Source organism: Pseudopipra pipra, chromosome 3 (assembly GCF_036250125.1).
Source record: "Pseudopipra pipra isolate bDixPip1 chromosome 3, bDixPip1.hap1, whole genome shotgun sequence".
In the NCBI taxonomy this organism is placed as follows: Eukaryota; Metazoa; Chordata; class Aves; order Passeriformes; family Pipridae; genus Pseudopipra; species Pseudopipra pipra.
In genome coordinates this window covers 93,159,663-93,174,541 of record NC_087551.1, presented here as the reverse complement: position 1 = coordinate 93,174,541, position 14,879 = coordinate 93,159,663, and the positions used below count along the sequence as shown (strand labels likewise).

General features: G+C 35.1%; 1 protein-coding gene across 1 annotated transcript in view; it reads left to right on the top strand.

Moving 5' to 3' along the window:
• LOC135410695 (microcephalin-like) overlaps nt 1–14,517 on the top strand; it is a 61,642-nt gene extending 47,125 nt beyond the window's left edge. Inside the window, exons 9-11 of the mRNA XM_064647402.1 lie at nt 1,927–2,925; nt 11,213–11,325; nt 14,080–14,517. Coding sequence (XP_064503472.1) covers nt 1,927–2,925; nt 11,213–11,277 — 1,064 coding nt within the window. The 3' untranslated portion in view covers nt 11,278–11,325; nt 14,080–14,517. The remainder of the gene's footprint in view (nt 1–1,926; nt 2,926–11,212; nt 11,326–14,079) is intronic.
• Nucleotides 14,518–14,879: the final 362 nt, after the last annotated feature.

Sequence of the window (14,879 nt, the reverse complement as noted above, 5' to 3'; positions counted from 1 at the left end):
ATGGATGAAAAATTAAACTTCAGTGTAATTTAGCATGGCTCGTATTTATTTTCTCTTTGAGTTTTAGGTAAACCTTTGAACATATTGAAAAGCATTTCTACTATATCAAGGCTTTGATGCTAATTGCAAGAACTGAAATGTCTTCCAAATTTTCTATTGAAGACTTGAATTTGAAAGGACGCCTAATGTGTTTTCTAGCTTAAGTAGTCAGGTTTGAAGATAGATATAACAAGAGTAAAAATAAATTGGCTTTTTAAATATTTTATGGTTGCAGATGAATTAAAATAATTTGTTAGAAAGGTAAGACCCTCATAAAGTTATTCTCATAAAGTTAGGGGTTTGTTCCCGTGTTTTAGCATATTAACAGGATGTAAGAGAGATTATTGTGAAGTCTTTTGAGCTACATCAGTGGGCATCTTAACAGTATTGATCATGTATGCAATGGGTACGTATTTCAGACATCATGTCTTCTGTCAGTCACATGAGCAAAAAGCTCAAGTGAGATGCTGGTGTTTGATCTCAGTAGAAATGCAAGGAGAAGACAACCTTTCGAATTCATAAGGAGGGCTGCTTGAGAAGTTTGCCTGCTGTCTTTTCTCCCCCAACAGTAAACTGTACCTTGTGCTTTTCTGAAGTGCTGTATTTTGTTGACATCACACAGGAGTTCTGTCATGTTGGCTTAGCTGAGAATAGGGGCGTTATCCCATTGCCTGAAACAGCTTGGTATGTCTTTGTGCAATGTTAGCGAAAAGTGATAGCTTAATACTGGCAGTAGCATAACTGTGCCAGCAAACTTCTTTTATTTCTGTAGATTAGTTTCGTGTTGATGAGGTAGAACATTGCAATTTGAGAGCTTTACCTTGAGTAAGTCCATTCAACATTACAACTGCACAATGTAATTTTACATTAAGAATAGACCACCACATCCTGTGACAGCATTCAGTGTAGCTTCCATCTCTGATGCTTTGTGACAGTGGCCCTTTTGTTTGTGCTTGAGAGATATATGGATTAATAATGGTTAAAAACTTCAAGAAGCCAGTTTTATTTGAGGACTGAATTTAAGACCTCTTCAACTGTCAGTTGAAAGTCTGATCCTTTCTTTTCCATATATTTCATTTTTCTTAGTGTACTTAGCTACACCATATGTTTAAAAATATTATCTATACTTTTAAGCAAATAACATCAAGACTTCCCCTAAAATCCACAGGAGCGCTTGCAGAAATATTGCTGAAGCTTTGAACTCAACATTTGTTTAAGCAGAAGCATCTATTGCAATTATCAGATTGTAGAACAACAGGATTTTTAAAAATGTATTCTGAATAATCAGAGGTATTATCTTGTTTCAGAGGAATTTCTTCTTAAGAATTATGAATATATTGTGTACCACCTCGCACAAAATAATTTCTTGAACATTGCTACAAGAAATTATACATTTTTCCACTCTAATTATTTTTAATACGTTGTGTCAAGGTATGTGGTATGATACTATGATGTCGTATTTAATTTCTTGACTGCAAAAGCTACAAGGTGGTGCTAACGCTGTGGTAGCAAAAATGGTTAATGAGTTTCCAGTATTACTCTAGCAAGCTTTATCAGTAAAATCTTGCTGGTTTTCTCCACAAATACAAGAGTGAAAGTGAGTTCCTCTGTTACTTTGTTTCAAGAAAGCAGAACAGGACTTATGGGTGCTTAATGACCAGGTAAAGAGATATGATAGCTAAAGCTGTCGTAGGTTCTTGTCGACGTAGAATGTGCTTTGTTTCTAATCCATTTTCTGTTTAGTTTTTGATGACTTGCTATATAATATCCAGAGAAGCGGCTAAATCCTTTTTTTGGTTCAGTAATTCCTTATATGTTTTACTGAGAAATTGATACTCTTTCTGTTTTGTTCGATAAATTTATATCAACACTTTCTGTGTTCTGCAGGAGAACAAATCGAAGACTGCTTGAACTCAAGTTATGATTATCTTTGGGGAACTGAGAAATTAAAGAGACAGAAAACAGAGGTAGTAGAACACTCCTGTGATACTTGGACTGATAGTCTTGTATCCACAAGTGCATCAGTGAATTCTTCATCACAGGGCAATGAGCAAAAAAGCTTAACACCAAAACGACATACCAGAGGTAGTTTAACAAAGAAACAGATTATACAGCACACTTTGGATGACAAATTGTCTTTAGAAAAGAAACAACCAAAGTTTCCAAAGAAAAATCAGAAGAATGAAAAGAGCAAGACTACTTCAATTGCAAATGAAAGTTCTCTTCTCGGGGACTTCGATCATATTACTCCTTCCAAAAAATTAGTGCAGCTAAATACTGTTCCTTCTTTGATTGACAGTCTCTCTAATTCACCTATGAATAGTGAAGACTTAAATATGTGTTCACTGGATAAAAGCTTCCCTGTTGACAAAAATGATAGTATTCTTGAAGTCAAGAAGAGGAAGAAACTACAACCATTACCTAATTTGAAGTTGTTTACCTCAGAACTGAGTGCATCAGGGTCTAAAGGGCTCTTGCAAGCAGTTACTACATATACCAAGTCGTATTGTACTGAAGAGGCTTCTTATGAAGACTTCTTTTCATCATCTAATTTAAATGAAAATCAGGTACAGATAAGAGTGCCAGATGAATCACAGAGTCGTCCTGAAGTTTGTTGCAAAGACTCTTTTACCAGCAGGGACTTCTGTCATGTGAGTTTCTCTAAGCCACATAATACTACCAAGAAACATAGGAAAAAGTCTATTTCAGTGCATGATTTTCCAGTAAAGAAAAAATTCGAACCAGCTAAACTTCCTGGAAACATGCCATTAAATATATCAGGTGGCACTGCAGAGGCTCTAGATTCTGGTGATGTGAATAGGCTGCCTCAGCATGCTCATGGAAAGTCCTACAGAAACAATGTGAATTACTGTGCTCATACTACTGGTAAGTTACCACCTAGAGCTGGAAAATCAAAAGATATCATACTGCATTAGATATACTCATGCAACTAAATTGCAAAATATTCCTCCAATATTCCAAAAGGGAAAATATTTCAGAAACACACCAAAAGAAGAAAATGCTGCAGTACTGACTTTATTTCTGAGTAAAATAAATGAGCGCATAGGATCCAAAAGAACACCTATTTGTTTTCCCATACATTAAAAATACAAAGAAGTCATAAGAGATAGAAAACTGTTTACTGTATATAACAAAAGTAATGTTGAGCCTTCTTTTCTCTTAATGTTCAGTATTTTGAAAAATTTCTGCTGCTATTCAAAATCTGTGTAAGACACCAAGGTCTTTCTCTTTTAAATGTTATGGTGCTCTTGTAAAGTAGCTCCTCATCATAGGTTGCCTTGTTCAAACTATTTTTATTTCACAAGTAAAAATTTCTACTAAAATTGCAAATAGGAGCATAAAATCTATGGTGGAAAAATACTTGAGTTAGCAATTTCTAACTTGTTCAGAGGTGAAGATGGAATAAGACACGAGTTGCAATGTAAGCATCTTCTTCAACCATGACTTTTTTATATGAATTGATCTTCGTCTTTAATAATAATTTTAAGAATATTTTTTATATTTAAGCATTTTTGAGTTAGTTTAGCTTAAGGTACTTCAATGAAAATGTATAATAAAATATTGAATCTCAGGAAGTTCCCTGCAAAATGGTCCTAACTTGTATTGGGGTAGTCATTTTCCAATTATGATATTTTGAGCTCTGTTTGTCAAACTTTACATGGAGTTGAATACTTGTAATTATAATTGTATATTTTAGTAGCTTGTTTTTCCTAGAAAATTCTATAGCAGTTCATCAATGAATTATATGAAATTAATTATTAACTTAAAGGCCTCAACAAAGTTGATGTCAGAGTTATGAAATCCAGTTAAATGTTGAACAGTGACTGCCCTATATCTGTAATTAATTGCTGAACTGTGATCTGCTATTTTGGGTTCACTACATCTGTATTTTAATACCTGAAGTGCATCATTACAACACAGTTTAAAAATCAGTGGATGCAGGTGTGTTATAAATGTACACCCATAAATGACAGCTTACTTCTCCAAGTGATAGAGGAGCCGACAAGGAGAGGTGCCATGCTGGACCTTGTCCTCACCAACAGGGAAGGGCTGGTGGGGAATGTGAAGCTCAAGGCCAGCCTTGGCTGCGGTGACTATGAAATGATGGAATTCAGGATCCTTGGGGCAGTGAGGAGGGCACACAGCCAGCTCACCACTCTGGACTTGAGGTCAGCAGACTTTGGCCTCTTCGGGGATCTGTTTGGTAGAGTACTGTGGGCTAGGGCCCTTGAGGGAAGAGGGACTAAAGAGAGCTGGATAATATTCAAGGATTGTCTCCTCCAATCTGAAGAATAATGCATCCCTACAAAGGGGAAGTCATGGAAGAATGCCAGGAGGCTTGCATAGATGAACAAGGAACTCCTGGACAAACTTAAATACAAACAGGTAGTTTACAGAGAACGGAAGCAGGAAAAGACAGTCTGTGAGGAATACAGAGAAATTGTCTAAAGAGCCAGGGATCTGGTTAGGAAAGCTAAAGCATGGGCAGAAGTAAATCCGGCCAAGGACATCAAGGGTAACAAAATAGCTGCCTTAGGTGCATCAGCAACAAAAGAAAGACTAGGGAAAATGTGGGTCCTCTCAGGAAGGATACAGGAGACCTGTTTATCCAGGACATGGAGAATGCTGACTTATTCCAGTTTTTTTGCCTCGGACTTCACCATCAAGTGCTTTGGCCAGACTGCCCAAGTTGCAGCAGGTGAAAGCAGGGATTGGGAGAATGAAGAACCACCTGCTCTGGGTTTGACACCATTTAAGGACTGTGAAGGTTCCCATGCACAAGTCCACGAGACCTGACAAGATACATTCATGGATCCTAAGGAAACTGGCCAAGGAAGTGTCTATGCCACTATCCATCATATTTGAGAAGGCATGACAATCCTGTGAAGTTCCCACTGACTGGAAAAGGGGAAACATAACACCCATTTTTAAAAAAGGAAATAAGGAAGACTCAAGAACTACAGGCCAGTCAGTCTTACATCACTGTCTGGCAAAATCATGGAGCAGCTCTTCCTGGAAACAATGCTAAGGCACATGGAAAATAAGGAGGTGATTGGTGGCAACCAGCATAGCTTCACTGAAGACAAATCACGCCTGACAAATTTGGTAGTCTTCTACAATGGGGTTACAGCAGTGGTGGATGAGGGAAGAGCAACAGATGTCATCTACCTGGACTTGTGCAAAGCATTTGACACTGTCCTGTATGACATCCTTGTCTCTAAACTGGAGAGATGTGGATTTGTTGGATGAATCACTCAGTGGATAAAAAATGGGCTAGATGGTCACACTTTTAAGAGTTGCAGTCAACAGTTTCTCTATGTCCAAGTGGGAATCAGTGACAAGTGGCATTCCTCAGGGGTGGGTATTGGGACTGGTGCTGTGCAACATCTGTCAGTGATATGGGCAGTGAGATCAAGTGCATCCTTAGCAAGTTTGCTGATGACACCGAGCTGTGTGATTGACAATGCTGGAAAGAAGGGTTGCCATCCAGAGAGGCCTTGACAGGCTTGAGAGGTGAGCCTGTGCAAACTTCATGAAATTCAACAAGGACAAGTTCAAGGTCCTGCATGTGTGTCAGGACAATCCCAATCACAAGTAGAGACTGGGTGGAGAATGGATTGAGACCAGTCCTGGGGAGAAGGACCTGGGGCTGTTTGGACAAAAAGCTCAGTAAGCCTTGGCAATGTGCACTTGCAGCCCAAGAGGCCAACCATGTCCTGGGCTGCATCAAAAGCATGACCAACAGGTCGAGGGAGGTGATTCTCCCTGTCTGCTCTGCTCTTGTGATACCCCACCTGGAGTGCTGCATCCAGCTCTGGAGCCCCAGCACAAGAAGATGTTGATCTGTTGGAATGAGTCCAGAGGGGGCCCCAAAGATGATCAGATGGTTGGAGCACTTCTATGACGACAGGCTGAGAGAGTTGGGAATGTTCAGCCTGGAGAAGAGGAGCTCTGGGGGGACCTTAGAGCACCTTCCAATACCTTAAGGGGGCATGTAGTGATAGAACAAGAGGGAGTGGTCTTTATCTGAAAGACAGTAGGTTTAGCTTAGATATTAGGAAGAAATTCTTTACTGTGAGAGTGATGAGGCACTGGAACAGGTTGCCCAGAGAAGGTGTGGACTACTCATCTCTGGAAGTGTTCAAGGCCAGGTTGGATGGAGCTCTAAGTAACCACATCTATGGAAGTGTCCCCTGTTGTAGGGGAGTTGAAACTAGGTGATCTTAAGGTCCCTTCCAACCCATTCTATGATTCTAAAATATATATGAACATACTGTACGTGTATTTTTGCCATGGAACAATGTGCTAGAAGACTATTCCTAAACTATATATTTCCTAATGTCAAAGAACAGTCAATTTTTCATTTAACAATCATGGAAACAAATACGGAAGGAGAAAAATCACAGAATATTTTGAGTTGGAAAGGACCCACAAGGATCATTGAACTCCAACTCCTGGCCCTGCAAAGGACAGCCCCAAGAATACACAATGTGCCTTGAAAACATTGTCCAAGCACTTCTTGAACTCTGTCAGACTTATTTGCTACATTTGAACTTAGATATGTCAGTTAATTCCAAATTTTAAATTCTAGTGCTTAAACTATGATCTATATTCTAGCATGTCATGCTTTTATTGTCATGCTGGACAAGTTGTTTAAAATAAGAGATTTTGGAGGAGAAAAAAAGGAACAGTATTCAACAAACAAAAGTTATCTAATGTATACTTTTTATCCTTTTTGTTAGGAACGTCTGTAAGTCTCAATTTGTGTTTCTAGTGATTTTAATAGTATTTGTGATTTATCAGTGATGGCCATTTTCCCAAATATAATATATTCAGCTTCATGCATCTGTTGTGCAGTCAAGTAGAAACTCGAGTTTGACAGCTCAAATGAGCTCACTTCAAAATGGAAGGAGTCAGTAATGAAAGAAGAGTTGTATTTTCCTTAATAATGCAAGTTTTGTGGAAAAAAATGAAATTCTTGTTTTAAACTTTCTGCTGTGACTCTGTATGCTGGAATAATTGATTTTTATTAAATACAGGTTAAGTATTTCCTTTTTTTTATTAAATGCAAGTTGACTCTTGTTCCTATTAGTAAATAAATAGTAAATTGTTTGTTTTTCTGTATGTTGTACATTATTGTAAAGCTGGTAAATGCAGTAAAATATTTTTACAAGCCAAAGAATTATTTTCACTCATCAGATATATATATATATACACAGTTAGGAGTAATATATACAATTAGGAGTCATAGAAAATTTTATTATATTTTTATGTAGCAGTGGTCCCTTGTATAACAAGGAATGATTGATGCTCCTCGTGGATGGTGAAACAAAGAGATTTATTTCAAACTCGCGCGCCCTTTTATCCTTACAGATCATGAGACTTTCTTAACCAACCAGTTTACTAACTCTGGGGCATGCTCCTTGGGCTCTGTACCTGGGCACATCCTCTGTGCCACTTTAGACACGCCTCCCACATTTTTATATATTTTAAATACCAAACATTTTTCTTGCCCATTTTTTTGGTTACAATTTTATGTCAGTAGCACTTTTCCCCGGTGTCTTTAATGACAAGAAGATTTTATAAGTTTCCTTTCCTATTTGGAACATTTGATTTTAAAGTAGAAGTGTAATATGCAGAGTAATCTGAAACTAACTTTTTGAGCCCTAAAGCTTATGTGGCAGCAAGCTCCTCTGTAGGGTCCATTCAAGGCTGCCCAGTTCTGCTGAGCAACAGAGACATAAATATGGCTACTTCTTTCAGTTCAGTCCAAGTTATGTGACTTAATCTGCAAGCTGAAATAATAATGGGCAAGGAATGCAAGAGTATGCTCATTTAAGATTTTATCATACTAAAATAATTTAGAAACTTGAATTCAGACTTAGCATTATTTCCAGTCTTAAAAATAAACTTAAGGCTTAGCTGAGTGAATTTTAGATATTTATGGTGAATGTGGGAGGCAAATATTATCTTAATTGGCCAAAAGACATAAACTAAGACCCATTGTAGTGTAATTAATGTAGTTAAGTGTTAAGATGGGAAATCTGAAATATCATTCTGTTATTTGGTGCAAGAAATCATTACATTTAATTTAGGTGAATGAGTTTTACCGGAGTTTCTAGGTGCTATGAGGCTTAATGCTGCCAAAATACTGTTTATGTCTTTAAAAGCACACACATGAAAACTTCCTTAGACTTGATGTGCCTTTTGGTTTTTTCAGTTTTGGAAAAAGACAAGCTCACTAAAAAATATTGTATGATGTCTTCTATTGACATTTTATTATGTCTTTTTGCAAGACAATTGAGGCATGAAGAAGAAAACTCTTCTTGGATTCCTTGTTTTATTTATCTTCACAAAAAATTTGATTGTAATTAATAATTAAAATAGAAAAGGACAAGTATAGAGGACTGAGGATTATTTTGATCTAGTCAAGTTTACAAAACCTGATGACACTTGTCCTAGAGCACCTAAAAACTACATAAAATTGTTCTAAACCATTAACAGGGTCTCTTTGAGAACATGAGGATCACATAAGTTTTCAGAAGACTTGAAGAAATTGTGTTCTCTGTAGTAAAAACTTGGTATTTGCCCATGCTGGATTAATATCTCCAATAATAATAAAAAAAGTTGTTAAATATTCTGTGCATATGTACCTGAAGGATTACTAATGGTGACAAATTCAGACTTAATTTCTTCGTAGCTGGGATAAATAACTGTAGATAAGTACAAAATAGTAGATACAACATAGCTTAATTTAAGTAACACTGCAGTACAATATTTTTTAAGTAGAACATTATAGATAAAATTTTTATTAGATAGACATGATTTATTTGATTGAACAAAACTAGCTCATTTTGCCTAATCATTGCTTTTTAACTCAATGGAAATATCAAATATAATTTTGAAGATCATATTCTGGTTCAAAACTTCTCACTGGTGATAAAATTATCATGAATGAGTAGAAACTTAAATTGTAAAGTAAAATCACTCTAATTTGTTATAATACCTCAGAGAGCTGTTAATTTTGGTATCCATCACTGAGTGATGTTTTAGAAGAGCATTTAGGAGGTCTAATGGACCACAGTGGCATGAGTTACCTGCATATTTCAACTTAATTTAAGGATAACAGTGAATGGAATTGTTTCAGAAAGTTCTGTCAACTTTATCTGAAGCACCCTAGGAAAAGCTACTAAAGATGAAAACTCTTTACTTATGCCTGAGTAACTGCTTTAAAAAGAAACAATCAGGGAAAAACAGACAACACCAAAGCTTGAGACCTACAGAAGGGAAAATCTGGAAAGTGCTTGAAAATTCCTGATAGTCAGGAACTAGTAAGAACTAGATTGCAAAGAATAGTCCTTATTTATGTAATGCCTAAGATCCCTGAGCTGATAATCAGAGATGAGGGACATTATTCCCTCTTCCTGCCTTCCTATAAATATGATGAGCCTATGGGAGTGAACCCTACCTGGAAAGTGGTCCAAGAATACAGGTCTTGAGACTTTAATCCCAAGTGGGACAAGAGCTGTGGAACAAGAGCTGTGGAGCATGAGCATTCAGGTCAAGAGTGGCAAAAGGAACATTGCACCACTTTTCACTGTCATCCCCCAAACCACCCGTCAAAATAAAAAAATAAAAAAATAAAAAAAAATTCAGGTATTACGGTACCTGAAATGACTTAAAGGATATTTGGAAATTACCAAAGACTGCCTGGGGTAAAGCAGTGGAGTAGATGATCTCCTGACATCCTATGCAGTCGTGTAGTTTGTAGATTTTTTTAAGATTGAAAATATATGTTTAAAAGGTCTGTTTTTCACAAAACAGAGGTAAAAAATAGGTAAATTTTCATAAAAAAAGAGGTAAATTTATTTTTTTTTCTTTAGTGGCAAGGTTTTTTTCTCCTACTTGCCATCAGTCTTGCTCAGTGATTGAAAATGATGTGCCTCAATGCAATACTAAATAAAATTAACATAATTAATTGGTTCTCCCTTTATTACATGACACTTTGTATTTAAGTATTGGATTTAAATGAAAAATTGCACCTGAAAACCAGGTTTAGTTGTATTACACAAAGATTACTATAATAAATTTTGACTAGTTTAAAGGCTATAATTTTAAAATTAATAATCAGTAATGGATTGTAATTTGTTGTTTTTCTACCACCTCAAGGACTAAGAGTTTAAATAGCTGACAGAGGAAAAGCAAATGATTTTTAGTTATATATGCATTCAGGCTTGTAAATATGGAGAGTACCCTTCAGTATTTTCCAAAAGTAATCAAAGAAACCTATTTGGCAAGAGCTGAATTTAGGCTTCTATAATCACTAATTAAACGTTTTGAACTGGTCTCATACATTTCTTTGAAATGAAAAATTAACAAATGTTCTAAAGTAGCCATTGAATTAAATTTGGGGAAAATTATCTCCTTAAATTTTGAGCAACTAAAACTTCATTGACCAAAAGATAAATCAAAGTTTTTCATCTTATGCAAGCAAGCTAATTTCTCAAACAATTCAGGAGTTTATTATTTTGTTCTTATAAAAGTCATCCTCACCATATTGAAGAATTAAATGTGTTAATTCATAAAATACATAATGAAAAATACTGCTTTTTGGCAGCCACATTAGAGTGCATTCTTATGGATGATGCCTTTTTATAAATAATAGACTTGATATGCCAGGATGTGCATGCAACCTTGACTGCTAACAGCTTGCTAGATTTGCTTGCAAATTGTTTGAAAACATGTTTCAGACCTTCAGGTCATTTTATATAGTGTGTACTGAAACCATTGGTGTTTCAATGTGAAAGGGAAAATCTAGTCACTGCTGCTTCAGACTCAAATATCTATATTCAGAGAAATTGCAAATTTGATAATGAATAGAAAGCAATTTAGCTGATTCTCTACTTGTAGTTATTATATGGTTTTCAAAATATTGGAATTTGGGAGTTTTGCAACTAGTTCATTTACAAATGAAAGATGAAGTCAGATGCTTGAAAGTCATTCTTTTTCTCTAGTTGAAATACCATGAAAAGTAACTGGTGCAAATTATTAAGTCTCTTAACTATACATAGCACTGCATCATGATAAAATAATTGGTGGCAGTTTCACAAGATTGCATATTTCGTTTCAAGTTTCTAAATTTTGTTTCTAGGTGATGAAAATGAAGTTTCAGAGTGTCATGTTACTGATGGCTCTTACAAAGTTTTTAATGAATGAAAGAATAAATGCAATGGAGGATTAAGAAAAGCTAGAAGACTCCGAACGGTCAGTTTAACTGGACATTTGGTTTGTTAAGCTCTTTCTCTTGGAGAATCACTGAACGCTTTTATATGTACGAAAAATAAATGCATTCTCTATGCACTATCAATTTAATAACTTTTTTTTCTGAATCTCACTTTTCTTGAAATATTACACTAGTGGTCTTCATGTATAACCACAGAACTCAGCTTTCTGGTAACTTGTGGTGGCAGAGTCCATGCCAAGCTGACATCATAAAGGAGTTTAATAAGCCAGCCTGAACTGTTTTGCCTGAAAAGCCACTGAAGTAACCTGAAAAGATGCCTGTCCCTTTTGGAGGACTTACTAAATGTGGCAGTGGTTTTTAATTGTTTTATAGTACATCATCACCAGTGGATGTTTCTGCAGGATAACGATTTATGCAAGATTGTCTTTTAGGTTGCAATAAAACTAAATATCTGAACTTAATATTTGAGCACAGTTTGGCTGTAAAAAAGGGAGAGAGGCTTGGGTCAGCACTGAATCTTTTTTTAGTTGTTTTTCCTTTCTAAAATTTTTTTTAAGTAAATATAGAACTGATCAGGAAAATTAATATTAGTTCTTTTTATCAGTAAGTAGCAAGTCATACAATAAGAATGAATGCTGAATTGTTTTGAGAATGGGAAGTCCTCAAGTACTAAAGTTTTACTGGTACCTATTGGAATTTCAAAGGGACTGATCACAGATTTTGGTCTTCTTTTACGTAAAAGATGTGAGCAGGTGCAATTACTAGGTTCAACCTTTTAAATATCTCGAAGATGGGATATTCATATTGGGATCAATGATCTTCTCTGGGTTAAAATTATTATTTGACTTCTCTGAATATTGCTACTTGTTACTTTTCTTATATATTTCTTCCCTTTACTTTCCTAAGTATGTAGATATTTATTATTCATAAAATTAATAACTATTATGTAGAACATATAAATCATTTCACTCTAGAGCCGCATTCTGTAGAAGCAGTTATGATAGTCTACTTTTTAGGCTATAGCATCTCTCCAGAAGAGTTTCATTTCCTGGCACAGAAATCTGACTAAAGATGCTAAATGTAAATCCACAAACCACAGTCAGTATCTCTTTCTAAGGCTACTTGCAGAAATGGTGTGTGGAGATTTGTCAGATTTGTTGGTACTGATTCCTTCTTTTGTGCAATTGCACTACATCAGTGCTAGTTTTGACTCATTTCTCTTAAGATCCCAACATAACTATTATATACTCAAGAGAAACAAAAACCAGTATGAAGTCCTTTTTTATTGTTCCCCTTTTTCAGACCTGACCTTGCAGTCAGAGGTGGTTCTGCTTGGTATCTGCTTGCAAAGAATGCTCTGTGAGGTGTTTAACAGAAGCAAAGCTAAATAGGCTCTGGGGAAAATTCTTATGCAGTGTTTTGAGATTGCTGCTTTCATCCATCCATTTCAGCTGGGTGATAATACAATTTCACTCAAATATCAATAAAATAGCAGTACATACTTTCATTCATGTCATGAATGCTTTCTAAAACTAATTTTAAAGGTTTTCATTGTCAGTTTAACTATGCAGATTCATTTAAAGACAATTTTTGGGGAGAGTGGGGGTTTGATTGAAAGGTGAAAAGAACTTCGCAAAAAGATGCTATGTGATTAACCAGACAGTCTGGCAACTAGAGTCTTACACTGAAAAGTTTTAAGAGGGCATTGTTTTGAACAAAACTAGACTGTGTAAATTTTTGCAAATAATTAAATGGCAAAACTTCTCTAGTACCAATCAAAATATGTTCTTGAAGCTTTATAAAAAGAACAAAACATTATACAAATTTTTATTTAATACTTTTTTCCAATGGCTACAATTTAAACATTGCAATGTTTTGCTAACTTTTAACAATGTGAAAGTGAAGTTAGAAAACATTAGTTTGTTTCCTTTGCCCAAACAAAAAAGTATCTGAGATAAATAGCACGAATACTTTAAAAACTATTATTTTATTGAATCATGAATTATTATGAAGTATTTTTCTAATGTTTATTTAAATCTTAAAAGAAATTTTATGTTAAAAATACAAGGCCAAAAGAAATGCCATTTCCTAGTTATTTTAATGTACAAACATTTCCATGTGATGACTATGTTAATCTTCAGACAGACTGTATTGCTGGAAATCTGGTGTAAGTGTAATCTGTTAAATTCATTATTTGCTTCTCAAATTAAAGATAGCTATATAAATTGCAGTTAGGTTTTTGTCATAGAAAAAGAGTCTAAAAAATCTACTGCCTCTTTAAAATTATTTAAGATGTTTGCTGAATGTAATTCCTGGTCAAAGTCTAAACTGGAACTTTTATGTCTAATTTAGTTCTTACTCATTTGCTGTGGTATATGCTACAGTGAACACTACAATTCTAACTCATTCAGTACAGTGAAAGCATATCAATAGGCATTTGGAGATCACTATATGATGGTAAATATTAAAAAAGCCATGGAAAAATACCTTTATGAAATAAGACTAGATGTAAGTGTTAACATTATTTACTTCCCTGGTTATTTCTAGTTGTCATTTTTAGTTTCTTTAACATAAATCAAGCTGTAGATTCTGTATTTCTCTGCTTTGCTTAATGTGTTATGCATTTGTTTTCTTCAAAACCTCATGCAAGTTGAGTTTCCTGTATTTTGTTTTAGCTGAAGTCAAAATCAGGGAATTACTTTGTTCAGATGCTTGTATATAACAATTTTAAATTACAAGTACTCATAATTTCTTTGTCTACACTCTTTATATAGGCATGCTTATTGTACTCTTAACATGGAAGACTTCTAATCAAATTTATCTAAAATTGTATTGTCAACAAACAAAAGCCATGAAGACAGAGCAGTTTATAATGACGGCTGCAGACATGTTGGGGGAAGATAAGTAAGATTGTCAGGAATCTTTAACGGCTTCAGGAAGAAGCTTTCCGGATTTAAAACACTACCACCCCAAAACCAGGACTTTTGGTGTGTTCAAAGGCAGTGCATAAAGATAAATTTATAGAGTTGACTCTTAGTTTTGAGAGACAGCAACACTTCAATGAGGATAGTTTCAGATTCTTCTCCTGCAGTGTTAAGGCTAAACACTGTCAATTAATGTCTGTGAATGTCATCAGGAGTCTTCCCTGCTCTAGAAATTTAAGTTGATGATACTGGATTTTATGGATAAAATAAACCTTTTATGTATTGTGATGCATTTTTTAATTATTCCATGAAATTAGATGCATAGTTCTTTGTTGCTTTGCATAGGGAAGACAAAGTGAAATAACTAAAATTAATCATAAAGCCAAAAATGTATTCAAACAAGTTATTTACAATGGTGGTAAACTTGGCATGAGGTTGAGTGCTCATTGCTTATTGTCACAAAAATTTTACATTTACCACAGTGCCTGCTGCATGTCACAAATGTAAATATTTTGTACTTTAAAAATATGGCTCATTATTAATAACCAGTTAACTGCCATTTTTATTCAAATAAAAAAATTGTTTCCTAGTTTTAGAAGGATATAAGAGGCTATGGATGTCTTTTAAAGCATCTAACAGTATGATATCAC